Source organism: Urocitellus parryii, chromosome 6, assembly GCF_045843805.1.
Source record: "Urocitellus parryii isolate mUroPar1 chromosome 6, mUroPar1.hap1, whole genome shotgun sequence".
Taxonomy (NCBI): domain Eukaryota; kingdom Metazoa; phylum Chordata; class Mammalia; order Rodentia; family Sciuridae; genus Urocitellus; species Urocitellus parryii.
In genome coordinates this window covers 108207599-108222179 of record NC_135536.1, presented here as the reverse complement: position 1 = coordinate 108222179, position 14581 = coordinate 108207599, and the positions used below count along the sequence as shown (strand labels likewise).

Genomic DNA, 14581 nt, shown 5'->3' with positions numbered 1-14581 from the left:
CTCAGGGTCTAGGGAGCGGACGAACAGGCAGCAGTGCCCAGCCCAGTTGGGTCACCGTGGGCACATGTCTTCTCACACATACACATGTTAAAATGAACACCCTCTCCCGGGAGCAGGTGGCTGCAGTCCGAGAAGGGATGTCCTGGATTGTCCCTGTGCCACTGCTGTCCCTTCTCACAGCGAAGCAGCTGGAGCAGATGGTGTGCGGGATGCCCGAGATCTCTGTTGAGGTCTTGAAGAAGGTGGTGCGGTACCGTGAGGTGGATGAGCAGCACCAGCTGGTGCAGTGGTTCTGGCATACGCTGGAGGAGTTCTCCAACGAGGAGCGGGTGCTCTTCATGCGGTTCGTGTCTGGACGCTCTCGACTTCCAGCCAACACTGCTGACATTTCTCAGAGGTTTCAAATCATGAAGGTTGATAGGGTAAGTGAGCTAGTTTTCTTTCCTTTGTAATGTCTGTCTGCATTTCTTGCTTTTTGCTTGCATGTTGGGAAAACCAACAGGCCTGCTGATTTAGGCTTTAATCTTTGTGATATCTAGATTTTTAAAATATCAAGCAGTAAAACTTGCTCAGTAACATCACTTAGCTTTTGTGGAAAAGTTCTAAATTGATATAGAAAACATACTGCAAGCAACAACCTTCCTGAATCTTCCAGCATCTTTCCAAGTTAAATCTAAACTTGGCAGAAGGATTATCGTGTTGCCTCTGTGTCTTTAATTCTCTATGCTTTTTCATTGTGGAACTTGTGTGCCTGGTGTGTGTATGCCACAGTAGGGACCCAAAGATACCAGGAACAGCACTAACATGCTCTGCACTTCCTGGTGTGGTGTGCATTGTGGGGCAAGTGGTGCTGCTTCTCTGGGGCCTAATGAAGTGCCCACAGAGCCCCAACACAGCTGCACTTTTGATGGTGGCTTACTTAGCATAAAAGGGCTTTGAGTCTGAAGTGCATGCTGCTGTCAGAATCATCTTTCTCAAGCATCCATTTGACCACCCCACTCTCCTTTCAGACCTATCAGGGGCCTCTGCATTGACTAGAGAATATATGCCAGCAGCCTTAGCTGCCTTAAACACCTCCACAGTCTGGGGTCTTTTCCCCACCTTCTAGAGTCACCTCTTTATACTTACTGTGTTCTGGCCATAAATGGGTTGCTTTCCTTTCTCCCCAGAAGACTATACTGTTTTTAAACTTTTGTGGTTTTGTGTTGACTCCTTAGTAAGTTCTCCTTCACACTGCTTTTCATGTATGCTTGGAAGCACTTATTTGTCCATTAAGTACAATGCCTATGCTGTCTCCTCCAGGAAGCCTTCCCAGATGTTTTCATGTGCCCCTGCTCCATGTCTGAAGGCAGACCTAGTTAGAGCTCCTTCTCTTGGCCTCCAGAGCATTTGGTACACCCTGTGAGCCCAGCACATATTTTACTAAACTGGGAGTGGGTGTTCCCTCTGACTCCACCACACTCTTTCCAAGCCCTCCCTATGTAGGAACGGACAGTCTCTGAGCAGGGCACATGGTATTTGATCAGAAGTGTTAAGGTAAGTGGGATCTCTTTACAGAAGGCCCTTCTTCCAGTTTCACCTTTCTGATGTTTTTCCAGCAACCATTCATGGAAGTTGCTGTAGCCAAAGCTGTGCCTCTCCTGTTGCTTTTTGAGGCTGCAGGCCTGTACTTTAAACCTGGACTAGGCTCACCGGAGATGCCATATGCAGGAACAGTTATGAAAAGAGCCTTTCCATAAATTTTCTGCTTGACTAGCCAGAAACTATAAGTTGTGAATCTGTCTCCTTGCTTCAGTGTGGTGGAGAGGAGGAAATGGTTCCCTTCTATTCAGCTCTGAAAACAACCCTTGCCTTATGTCTGTCTGTGCTGAGCTGTTCCTGCCACCCCAGGAGTTAATCCACCACTAATCCAAGGCCCATTTGTGGAAAGCAACAATAAGCTCTGGGGGTTGTCAGCCTCAGAAACTGACTGCTTTGGCTATTTCCTTTGTAGCTTTTAGATAATTTTTCCAGTATCACATTTAAGTAATCAGAGCCATCTGGTGGTGCTTTCCTTCCTTGCTGTTTTCAGGTTTTCTGCACTAGAGCTCTCTGTCATCACTGGCTCTGGTACATTTAGGCTCTGCCCCCACCTACCTCCCACTGCTTTGAAATGCAGCCCAACTGAGTGTGGGACTGAGAAGAGAGCTGATTTCAAAAGGAGGCGGGGCAAGAAAGAGAGGGCAGATTCTTTTTGTAAAACTTAATTTTTAAAAAATTTATTACAGTGTCACATCATTATCAACCTTAATAGATAGTTTGCAAAATTGTTGTTTGCCAGGAGGGACAGGGAACATACATACTTGTCTCTCCAGTAATAGCCATTTTCACCTTTGTATAATTCTTCCTAGTCTTGGCCTCAGTTATACACATTTTTGAATGAGGTGTCTAGAATTTTTGTGTTCTCTGTTTTTTAAAAAAAATCTCATAATCTGTTCCAAGCACTCTTCTGGTTTGCTGTTGTCATGAGTATCATTTTAAATGACTGCATCACCATCAGTTAAGTGCATGCACTGGGCTTTAACTGCTCCTCCCTCATCTGGGCTGAGTGCTGGCATTGATGGCCAGTGAAGAATGTAGAATGCACCCTGGGAGCACAGGGAAAGAAGGAGGGGGCACTGGTGGTTCCCACAGCCAGTTATACCACACACTTGCTCCTTTCACTTCACATTTTGTGCTGAGGAATCCCTGCGGCTGGCTTCAGTTCTGCCCCCTCTCGGTGGACAGGAACGAATCTCGCTACACTCTTACTCCATGCCAGTCACTGTGCAAAGTATGTTTTCTCAAACAGTCCTGCCAGAGCTTATTGTTGCTTTCCACAAATGGGCCTTGGAGGAGGTGAGAAGAGGAAGGAAGTGTCTTCACCAAAAGCCTCCAGAGCTACAGGAAGGCAGAGCCTGTGCCTATTCTGCCTTGGCTTAGTCTCTGCCTTTCACTTGAAGTGTCCATGCAGTGATGCCTATGTGCCTTTGGGGTGGTGGTAATGGGCAGCCCCCCTCCTCCTCCTGGCGTCCTGCTGCTCACAGTCATGGCTCTGGGTCTATCTCTCCGCAGCCTTACGACAGTCTGCCTACCTCACAGACGTGCTTCTTTCAGCTGAGGCTGCCCCCCTACTCCAGCCAGCTGGTCATGGCTGAGCGCCTGCGCTATGCCATTAACAACTGCCGCTCCATTGACATGGACAACTACATGCTCTCAAGAAACGTGGACAACACCGAGGGCTCTGACACTGACTACTGAACGACCGTGGGTGCTGTCACCCCCTCCTTTTTCTCAATAATGCTCACTTCCAATTTGATGTTGATATACTTTTATGGTAACTAAATAGATGTTTTAGGATCATAAACCGACATTATAAACAGTGGCCGCATTTAGTTACTCTAAATTTAACAAAGAAATTAGATGTTTTTATTTTTCTGTGATTATACAAAAACAAAACAAAACAAAAAACCAAAACAAAACAAAACAAAAGCAAAGTCCTCTCAGTCAGGTTTTTCCCTCCATATTTTTGGTCACTTTTGATAGGTTTGCATGGAACCATTTTGGTGCATTTTTAGTTGGGAATGATACCTTTTTGTAAACCCACCCAGTGAACATGAAATTGTACATTGTGTATAATTGTTCATTAGAAAGGACAGTTTTACATGAATATTCACATATTTATTTTGTTTTAATTTGAATTGCCTGTGCAGGGTTCCTTATGCAGAGAAATAAAGCAGATTCAGAAATCAGAGCTTGGACTTCTTTTGTTGCTTCTGGTGGAGCTGCAGCCTATGAGTTGCCGGCAAGGTAGACATCAGCCTAGAAGGACTAAGCTTTGGTTTAGGTCACTCTCGCTTTTTGACTAATTCAGAAATATTTCTTCACATTTAGAGGGGGCTTCGCCTGGAAATGACATTGCAGAAGATTGTCATGATAGGAGGCAGGGTTCAGACACCCTCTTTGCATTTGTTCTTCTGTCATCCTGGGTCTCTCTCACTTGTTCCCTCACCCAAGGCACTTGTGTCAGCCACTGGTTCAGCCTCTTGGCACTACCCCTCCTCCTCTGAACAGTCAGCACACCTTGTGTGCAGCTCCACCAGCCAACACCACACGGTGCTGGCCCTGCCTGCGAAGAACTGGAGAAGACAGAATGAGCAAGTGATGGCATTAAAGAACAGGATAGTTTAAAACAACTTGTCACTCTGCCAGGAGAGCAGCCAAGTGGGAGGCAGTAGAAGACCGCTGTCACTAGAAGGCATACTGTGGATGAGTAAATGAATGTGGATTGAATGTGAGGAGGAGTACGCGGCTTTCACATCCTTGGGGAGTTGTTCAGGGGACTAGGGAAGAGCCACACTTCATACTTGGACCCAGCCCATGTGATCCCTCTGTGATGTGTTTGTGCATTCAGGAATGACAGAATGAGTGTGTGTTCTGGGGTAAGGGCCATCTTGAGAGCAGCTGTGAGGCTCTATGAGGCCCTAGCTGCCAGAACATGAGCAGGGAGAGGCAAGGACTGGGCGACTTGTCTCCTCTACTGATGCAGGTCCGTGCCAGAAGCTGCTTCCAGTGGACTTCATGGCCAGGATCTTTGTTGACAGCGTGTCCCAGTGAGGTGCCAGGCAAAGAGCCTTGTAGGCAGAGGTATTCCACAAGAAAGGTAGAAGGTGTTTGTTTGTTTATTTTTTTCCAAAGAAAAAGTAGAAGAAACATGTTTTTGCCAGCTAAGATAATCTGGTTAATGGCTTTTGCCCAGTGAGAAGACTTAACATGAGAATGATGACGTTTTTGTTTCACTGAAAAAAAAAAAAAATGCTTCAGATGGAATTGGGTCTCAGAGGGAGACCACAGCATCTGGGGAACCCCAGGGTGTTCTGGGTAGCGACAAGCCCTTAATTTTGTGAGTTGGGTTAGTAGCAGGGTTGAAGGGCTCTGAGCTTGAAGCACTCTCTCTGGGGTGGGGGACATTGCCTAGTCTGCTGGGCCAAAGAGTGTTTCTCTAAGAGAGGCCTCTGCTGCTGAGGTCTTGAACAAAGCCAGGAGGGCTGCTTCCTAATGATAAGTGACTGCTCCTCTTGCTGAGTTGACTGAGGGTATGCAAAGCTAAAGGATATGGCTACAGATTCCAGGGTTATTTCAAGTGAAAATAGTGCTTCTACCTTTGTGAAGCTTTGACCTTTGCTGCCACCAGTAGGTGGCCCTGATGAGTCCTGGTTCCTGGGTTAGGCCTAACAGACTGCTTCTGAGGTCTGACCCCTGAGGGGAATCTGTCAGGATGGTTTTATAATATGCTGTTCCTCTGCTGGAAAGCAGCTGTTATTCCTTCTTTCTGTTGACTATTGAGAACTTCAGGTGTGTTGAGGGGGGCGGGGGGAGTCCCTCCTCTGAGGATCCTGATGGCCCTCTGAGGGCCTCATGTAGGTGTTTTTCGTAGTCCATGCCCTGTAGAGACTTGGGTGGTTTATTGTTTGCTGACCTCACTAAGTGAACAAATACTTGCAGTTTGCTTATTTTTTGTTGTAGATGGACACAATACCTTTATTTTTTTAATTTATTTTTAATGTGGTGCTGAGGATTGAACCCAGGGCCTCACATGTGCTAGGCAAGCGCTGTACCGCTGAGCCACAATCCCAGCCCGTTTGTTTTGGTTTTGACCCTTAAGTTTTTAAGAAAAGTTTGACCCCCTGCTTTTAGAATTTAAGATTTCCCCAGATACTTCTCAAGGTTTGGCTTTGTAGTGGGCCTCCTAGCTTTGTGGCCTTTGCCAATGATGGCTACATCTGGTGAGCCTAGTTTTTAGCTTTTTTCCCCCACTTTTTCTAATTTTAGTCCTTTTTTTAAATTATTTATTCCAATTAGTTAAACATGACAGTAGAATGCATTTTGAACATCATACATAAATGGAGTATAACTTCGTGTTCTTCTGTTTGTATACGATGTAGAATGACACTGGTTGTGTAATCATATACACACATAGGGTAATAATGTCCGATTACCCCCATGCCCCCTCCCATCCCTTCACTCCCCTTTGTCTAATCCAAAGTACTTCTCTATTCTTCCCTAGCCCCCACCCCTTTATTGTGAATTAACATCTGCAAATCAGAGAAAACATTCAGCCTCTGGTTCTTTGGGATTGGCTTATTTCACTTAGCATGATATGCTTTTGCTAAGAAGCTGAAAGTATGTGTTGGACATGAATCCTAAACCTGAAAAGGAGGTCTCTAATGGTCACATGATCTCTTTTACAGGATGGAAATCCAAGGCTAGGAGAGGGGAAAAACTCAATCAGGTGCAGCAGCCTACCAACAGCATTCTGGGTTAGATCCTAGAAGGCTCAGTCAGCTCCCTCCCAACATTCAGCCTGTGCAGAAACAGGCACATACCTTGCTCAAAAAACCTCCAAGCATCACTTCCCATTTCCTTGGGACTCTGGAACACCTGACCCAAGTGAATGTGGCCTGATCTTTCTGCTAGCCTGAGAGTCCTATGCACACCAGGCAGCATGATGTGGTTGACTGGGCAGCTTCCAACTAGGGAGCAGCATCCTACTCAAGTGCTGACGTGTCATTCTTAGCTTTCCCTGCATGTGACCTTGGTTACCTTGACCAAAACAGAGTGAAAAGATTTGACATTCCAGGAACTAGGGAAAGTCTGTAGTCTTATTAATAAGAGTCTAGGAAGGCACAAGTGGCCTACTTCTAGGTGGCTCTTGAATACCATCAGGCTCTCATCTGCCCAGCTTACCTTCCCTGGTGGTGCCTTGTGCTTCTTGACTCTGCCTTTGCTGAGCTGAATCTGCTGACACCAATGTTCTCACAGAACCTGAGGGAGCTGGAGGCAGCCCTCAGGCTCAGGGCAAACATTCTGTTCTCCATCCAGTACAGATGCTGGCCCACCCACATACAGGCCTGTCTTGCTTCTTCCCAGTGCCTGAGCCTTGTGAGTCCTGCCAGCCACTCAACTTTTCTAGCCCTCATGGATGTGAGGACACCTGCTCTTGCCTTGTAGGCACAGTACATTGAGTCTCATAACTGTCACATAGAAGGTGGTGTTGATCCCATTTTACGGATGAAGAAGCAGGCTCAGAGAAATTATAACTTGGAGAAGCTGTGCACACAAAGCTGGGAGATGTACTCAAGAACACCCCTCACTCCCAGCTGCATATCTTCTCCCAACTAGAACTGAGTCCCTTGGCCTGGCCCAGTCCACAGCCAATACCAAGTAAATGCTGCTTAGATGAATGAGTTGGCTGATTATTTAAGCATTCAATGCCTCCTGGGCAAACCTCCGAGAAGACCTTGGAAGTTGTGTTTCAGATTAAGCAGGGCATTCCTCCTGAAGGTGAACAGCTACTGTTGGAAGGCAGAGTGCAGAGTTGTGACTCATCGACTCATCAGTGCCCACCTTCTGGGAGCACCTAAAATGGCCCTTGACTCAGGGACCCAAAGCCTCCTGGCCACGGTGGGAGCCAGTTTAGAGCCCTGAAACAATACTGGACACAGGTATCAGCACAGATTTGGTTTTATGGTCACTATAGTTTGGGTACGTGGGGGTTAGCCTGGAAAGCAAACAGTCATTTACAGAAGTTTCCATAGGAAAAGGACTTTAGGGGGATGCAGGTTGCCCCATTCAAGCTCAACCTGCTGTGACCTCTGCTTTACAAACACAATCCTGATCCTTATAAAAAAAAATCCCACAAACAAGGTTTTCTAGCTACTCCTACTTAACATAAGGGAATTAGGAGGAGAGCTGACCTGCCTTTGGTGTCAGGGTTAGAAAGTGAGGGGGAATGGACTACAGACCTATATCCATTAGGCCTGAAGTCAGGATCCTGTTCCCAGACTAAACTACCAATTTAGGGCCAACAGGACCTGCTGGGAATTGGGGCTTATTAAGATGATAAAAGCAAGCTCTGGAGTTAAAGTGACTGTTTTAGACATTCAACATCCTCTCCTACCCCTCCCCCCAAGCTCAAGCTTTCTTTCAACACTGTTCACCATAGTGGAAGGAGAATTAGGGCCCTGCAAGGATCCTTTCAAGTCCAGAGTAATGCAAGATAAACTGGAAAGTCACCTGGAGGGAGCCTGGGTCCCACAGGCAAACAGTGGCCTATCCCCCTCCACTGCAGCTGGCAGCAAGGTGGGTCTGGCTTTTCACACAAGATTAGAAGGGATTATGCCAGGAAAGGGCTTGGATGTTTACCTTGTTCTGGTGTAAGCACTGCCCCAGCCAGGGGACCAGGAGGAAGAGCAGAGAAGCCCCTTCAGCAGTTGCCAGGTGGGGCAGGGCAGGAGAGGTAGATGCCTCCTATGTATCTACCTAGAGAAATTTCTGGGACTTACCTTTTTATTGTCTGTGCTTAGGCCCTAGCTCCTGCTGGGATAAACTGACCTTCAGTTTTTATTTCATCCTTACTACAATCTGTCCCTTCATAGCTCCCTCTCTGATCTCTCCTCCTCACTCTGCAACAGCTACACTGACCTTCTTGCTGTTTCCCTAACACACCAGCCATGCTCCTAGTCCGGGACCTTTGCACATGCAGTTCTCTTGGCCTGAAATATTTTCCAGATGGCTGACTTGGTTTCCTGGCTCACCTCATGTCTCAAGTATCACCTTCTCAATGAGGTTTATGTGGTCAACCCAAATCTAAGTGCCTTCCCCCACCCATTTCTTGGCCAACAATCTCCAAATCTCCCCTACAGTTTCTAACTCCTCCAGTACTCACTACTTATGTATAATTATCCAGAATGTAAGCTCCACCCAAAACAGAATTTGTCTCCTTTATCCTTGTTTTTTTCCCATTTGGTCAACAAATTAAGGAACCTGTTTTAGGGATCGGATCGGGATGTCAGAGAGGAGAAACACTTGGCTACAGACTCAGGCAAGGTCTTGGTTACAGCTGGCAGTGGGTGGAGCCAGAGTGTGAGCATTGCTCACCATTGCTGCTCCCCTGCCTCTTCCACTTACCCAGTGTTCCCTGTACCTGGAACTGGTGGCAGAGGCCCCTTAGTAAAGCCCTGAAATTACAACTGGAAGTCCAGGCATGTGCCCACGTGCAGCAAATCCAACAAATAAAAAAAAACCCTCATTTTTCACCACTTAACAATGGTTCCACTACTATCCTTTTTTTTCTTTCCCTCTTGGTGGTGCTGGGAAATTGAACCCAGGGACTCGTGCATGCTAGACAAGCACTCAACCAACTGAGCTATATCACCAGGCCCTGTACTATCATCTTAGTCAGGGATACTGCTGCTGTTTTTAAATCGTTAACTTTTTCCTCCCATTGACATACTTTTCCCTTGTGCGAATGGTAAGAGTATCCGTTAACTCTCAGTTTACATATGAAAGAATGGGAACAGATTATCTGGAAAAGCTTCTGCAGTCCTCCTAGGACCACATCTGCCCCCAAGAAAGGCAAGCAGGCCAGGGTGGCGTGGGCCAAGCCGCGAACCAGCCTTTCGGCGCTGCAGGACTCACTCTGCAGAAGCCCTCAGCGGCCGGGCCGCAGCGGGGTCGCTCCGCCTGATTCCCCAGGAACGCGCGCGACGGCCGGAGCCCCCTGCCTGTAGGGGGCGCAGCCCGCGAGCTCCGGTCCTGCCCACCGCCGTTAAGGAGACCCACCACACGGTCCGAGTCTCGGAAGATAACGCAGGCGCCTCCCACCATTGCAGAAAAGGGGGAAATGGTGCTGGTATTGAGGACCACAAAGTGTTTTCCAGCCATGCAGTCGTTTAATCTCGCCTTCATCCTCTTTATAAAATCATGATGTGAGGTAGATGGGCACTATCCCCAATGTGCAGACGGGAAGAATGACGCCAAGAAGGCGCGACGGCGGGCTCCAAGGCAGGACGATCTGACGCCAAGGTACTCTCTCCCAGAGTCACGGCCGGCCTAGCTAGGCAGCAGCTTGCGGAGAGCCGTGCCCGACGCTGGCGGGCGCGGGACTTGGTCGGGGATCATGGCCGCGCTGTGTTCGGCGCGCAGGACCAGACGCGGGCAGGCGGCGCGCAGGCGGCGCAGTCCCGCGGCGCTCACGTTGCGGCAGAAGTCCACGTGCAGCGTTTGCAGCGCGCCCCCGTGCGCCGCCACGGCCGCCAGCGTGCGGTTGGTCACGCGCGCGCAGTTTTCCAGGTGCAGCGCGCGCAGGCGCGGGCAACTGCGTAGCAGGCGGGCCAGGCAGTCGTCGGTGACGTGGCCGCAGCCCGACAGCGTGACGGACGCCAGGTTGGGGCACCTGCGGGAAGAGCGCTGTGACCCGGGCGGGGCCGAGACGGGCGCGTCAAGCCGGCCGCAGTCCCGCCGCGACTCCTTCTTTGCACCCGACCACACGCTACACGGGCAGAGGACTCTGCCTTTTACCGAGTGAGGAAGTCGCCTGCAATGAGCAGCCAGGATTCCAACAGGGCTTTCTGGACAATTTCCCCAGCCTTTTCTGCCGCTGCACCCCCACTATACCTTAATGTTGAGGGTTCTTCGCTGTGAGTTTCAGGAGCCTCAGTAGGGAACCCGGACCCCAGAGACCCAAGCCTTCTGTGAATCCAGGGCTTGTGGTTCTGGGCATGCGTCTTAATTTTTCTCTGGTCTCAAAGCTTACCTCGGGCTTCATAAAAACCTTTGGCAGGATTTAGGAGGGGTTTCCTTAGGGAATGGCTTAGTGACATGGAAGCCAAGCCCGGAACGAGTGCCTCAGTGTTGGTTCTAGAGCCCAGTTTCAGCTCAGTTGGCTGGGGGCAGTTATTTCATCATCCAGGTGTGTACAATTAGGGACACCCAGGGAGTTTTTGGCCCAGAAAGCTAGAGATCCCTCTGCTCCAGCCTCACCAGCACCTGCAGGAGAAAAGATCTGGACCAAAGTTAGACTTGGCTTATTTTCAGTGTGTCTTTAACCTTATTACTCACTGGGCCTTAGTTTCCCTGTGTGTGATCGTGGGATGTTTACTCATGGGCTTGTGAGGATTAGATTGGCTTTGGGGTGTAAAAAGACTGCAACAGGGCTTCCTATGTGCAGCTGTAACTCACTTTCCTGGAAACAAACAGGACCAGATTGCTTCCACTACAGGAGCCTAAGTCTGGAGTCTATAGCCAGAGGGAGTTGAGTCTGGCCTGGCCCTTTTCCCCATCAGCCTCCCACTTTGTTCCTTCACTGCACCCAGCTGGCTTATGTCCACACAGTTTTGCTGGGGAAAGAGAAGGAACTAAAATATACTGGGCCCAGCCACATTTCACACACTGAGCCCATACCTTCCTTAAATTCTTGTGTTTTCTTTAATTACATAAACATTGCTGGGGAACTCAAGCCTTTTGGTCTTTCTGTGACACCAGAGCCTGTTGCTAAACCCATCCTATGGCCCAGGAGTTCCACTCTACACCTTGGGTTGGGGAATTCAGCCTCATCCTTTAAAACAAGAACACAAAAATTCGGGCCTAATCCCTCCCACCTCACCCTCCTATAACCCTCATTTCTGAACCTTGTTAAAACTCATCCAAACAACCTGGGTTGGTCTAGTCAGGGCCTCGATCCAAGTCCATCTTCTGTCATCCTGCAGTTTTCAAAAAAAAGAATTGCAGGGGAGGGGGATTCTTTCCTCCCATTCCTGTTCTGCTGCCAGCAAACAGCAGATATTAACCTTGGTGGCAACAAACCAGCCAAGCCTAGTTTTCCATGAAGCCAGCCCAGCTTGTTATGCTCCTGGTGCTTTTTCTCAAAGGTAGGATAATCTGGTGGGCTCTGTAAGCTCCCTGGCTGCTGGTAGGGGATGGGGAAGGCTGGCCTGGTGGCCCAGCCTGTGTTGGGGGTGCGGTTGAAAGCTTCAATACAGGATGTTCGGGGGACATACTTTTAAAATTACTCAATAATTACTCAATATTGGTTTGAAATTAAAATTTAATTGGGTAGTCCATAAAATCTGGCAACCCTAGATTGTGGGTAAATCATACCTCCTCTTGGAGGATTAGTTTGCTCCTTTGTAAAAGAAAGCCGAACTCCTGCCCTAGGGCCACTGTGAACGTTAGTAAGTTCCTCAAAGGAGACCATTATTTATTGTTACTTCCAGAGTCTGGTGTGGCTCAGCTAAATCTATCCTTCCTCAGCAGCATTTCTCAGACCATTGGGGCTCCTTTCTAGGGCCAAAATGGAGAGGTGTGCTGATAGCTGAATCTGGCACTGGCAGCCTGTTCCCAGGGCCTGTCCTTGAAACTCCAGGCCTAGCTGGACCCACCCAGCACTTAATGGCTGCCAGAGAGGACAGCTGCTTAAGAGCAGGGACGGCTCAGCCCCAGTGCCTTTACAACAGAGACAGTTCTTGAGACCCTAAGGCTGAGAGGAGTGTTAGCAGATAGGTCATCTACTGAGAGCTGCACTGAGTTCAGGGACTGGGCATCTGCCTTGGGCCTAGTCTGAGGTGCCCCAAAGCAGGAGGCATCTTGATCTTATAATTTGCACTTCCATGGTTCTCCCATCCCTCCCCCAGAGTCAGCACCAGCAAAACCAGAGCTGCTGCTCAGGAACAAAGCTGCCTACCTGTCACACACCTGGAGGAGGAAATCACTGACCAGGCTCTCATGCCGGCTACAGATGCTCCTCTGGAAGGTGCTCTTAAGCCAGTCCTCAATGCTGCACACCTGCACCTGGCTGGAGTGCCAGCAGATGGACAGGCTGCGCAGCGCTGGGCCCAGAAGGAAGTTGTCCTTCTTAAGCTCAGTGAGGGAACGGAAGTGCAGCAGAGGCCAAAGAGCAGGGTCCTCAAACACATCATGGAGCTGGGAGCAGGTCCTGGCGAGGCTCTTCCTGCTGTCCTTGTCCAGGAAAGAGAAGAGATGCAGCAGGCACTCCCGGTTAAGCTGGGTTATGTGCATGGTGAACGGCATCCACAGAGTGTACCCAGCCAGGGCTGACCTGCCTCCTGCTGCTCCTCCCCAGCTCAAGGCTGGTGGACATATATGGTTGAGGAATGGTGTTTATTTTTGGCCAACAACTGGTCCTGAAGCTCTTGGCGGTGGGGGTGGGGGGAAGAAAAGCCAGGATCCAAACATACATGCAGTAGTCTGTGGCTCAGCTTATGTTCAGAGGGATTGAAAATCCTGGCAGAAAAGCAGCCTATTGAAGTTAAATAGTTTACTTAAAAGGGATTTCTTTTCCTTTTAGCTGACAATGGTGTTTCGCAGAGTTCTTTTGGTTTTTCCTAAGGCATTTTCATTGGAGGTGGCCGGCCACACCAGCTCTGTCTGGGCTTGCAGTCTACCCACTGGCAGGGAGTGTTTGTATTAACTGGTTTTGTAGGACATCAGTGTAGGTCTTTTGCTCCACCTTTACCACAAAAAGGCCTGCTGGATGTCAGAGCTAAGAATGGTGGTCCTTTCCAAGCTGGGAGGAGAATCCACAGGCCGTGCCTCTTTTCTGTTACTTCTGTTCAGTAGACTGGTGGTTTCCAGGTAGGACTGAGCTGCCTTCAAATCCTACTGCCCTCCACTGGACAAGAGGATTTCCTTAACCTCCCAGATGGCTCTAATTTTACCAAGTTGTTTCATAAAAGATTTAACTGAAGTAATTTTATCTTTCCAAGGCTTTTACTTTCAGCTTTAGTTCATTTGGCCTTATATTTTTTACATATGTCCTTCTGTTTCTAGCTTGTACTTTCCAAAGTATTAGGACAAAGGAGGTATCTCTTAATACAACACTGCACAAAACACTTTTATGTACTTTAATAGGTGTTTGCTGTGGAAGGCAGCCATTGCATCTGCTCTGAGTGTCCTTTCCTCTTAAAGAAACCCATGGATCATCCCCTGCCCCCTCTCATGCTCCTGTGGTCAAGTAGCCTAGGGGTAATATCCATTAAGTTCTCCCTTTTTAAAGCACCTGAGGCCTCCAAGTGGACCTACTTCCTAATACCTCTTCATCCCTAGGCCTGTGGCCCTGCCTTTGTTCCCCTGCTGTGATTTCCTAGTTGTGTTGATGTGTTGGTTTGGGGGACACTGGTACTGTGCAGCTCTAGACGTCACCATTCTACCTTTGCAGTACCCGAGGTAAGGACAGTTTTCCTCAGCTAGTCTAGGGAACTTTTGTTTACTCCCCTCACTGAACTGGAATTGGAAGACTTTTTTCTGGACATGTGGTTGTGACACTGATGAGGTGGCCATGCTATACCTGCTTCTGGAATCGAGGCTGGCATGTGCCAAACAGAGGCAGCTAAGGAAAGGAGAGCACAGCTGTCCTGGTCAGCATCCCTACCCTGAGCAGTCTCAGCTGGTCTTCCTGAGCCTGCTACCCCAGCATAAGAAAGGGACTAGCAAGGGGGCCGCTCATATTTCAAGTTCATCATTTGAGTTGTTCAGAATAACAACTGCAGCCCTTTGGGCTGTGTCTGATTATGCTGCTCCACTGCAGGCGGATACCTAGAAAACCTCCACATTCCCTCCCAGAAGCCTCTCCAACCATCACTTCACACAGGCTGACCACTGGGAATAGGTGGTCTTTTCAGCTTGTTAAAAAGAAGTGCCGTGTGATCCTGCCACCTGCTGGAGAAGAGCCCCTGATGGTTCATCATGGCTTCCCAGCTGCACT

General features: G+C 48.7%; 2 protein-coding genes across 3 annotated transcripts in view; one reads left to right on the top strand and one right to left on the bottom strand.

The window, feature by feature from the left end:
• The window catches only part of Herc1 (HECT and RLD domain containing E3 ubiquitin protein ligase family member 1), a 191842-nt gene extending 188083 nt beyond the window's left edge, over positions 1-3759 (top strand). Inside the window, exons 77-78 of the mRNA XM_026384846.2 lie at positions 117-422; positions 3094-3759. Coding sequence (XP_026240631.2) covers positions 117-422; positions 3094-3279 — 492 coding nt within the window. The 3' untranslated portion in view covers positions 3280-3759. The remainder of the gene's footprint in view (positions 1-116; positions 423-3093) is intronic.
• A 1129-nt stretch (positions 3760-4888) lies between these two features.
• Fbxl22 (F-box and leucine rich repeat protein 22) lies at positions 4889-12921 on the bottom strand. 2 transcript variants are annotated; one of them, XM_026384835.2, is made up of 2 exons: positions 12542-12921; positions 4889-10255 (listed from the first exon to the last, which is right to left on the bottom strand). In XM_026384835.2, exons 1-2 carry the CDS (start codon positions 12886-12888, stop codon positions 9913-9915), a joined length of 690 nt encoding a protein of 229 aa, XP_026240620.1. In that variant the 5' UTR covers positions 12889-12921; the 3' UTR covers positions 4889-9912. The 2 variants fall into 2 exon arrangements, 1 of the variants encoding a protein (XP_026240620.1); XR_013343693.1 differs by having other exon boundaries at positions 10163-11561; positions 12542-12625.
• Positions 12922-14581: the final 1660 nt, after the last annotated feature.

What these genes read in the sequence shown, in the direction of transcription:
- Fbxl22 (XM_026384835.2), bottom strand. Translation starts at nt 12,888, where the DNA reads ATGCCGTTCACCATGCACATAACCCAGCTTAACCGGGAGTGCCTGCTG. An exon ending in CTCCTCCAGGTGTGTGACAG is followed by an intron (nt 10,256 to 12,541) that starts GTAGGCAGCTTT and finishes CTCTTCCCGCAG; the next exon opens with GTGCCCCAACCTGGCGTCCG.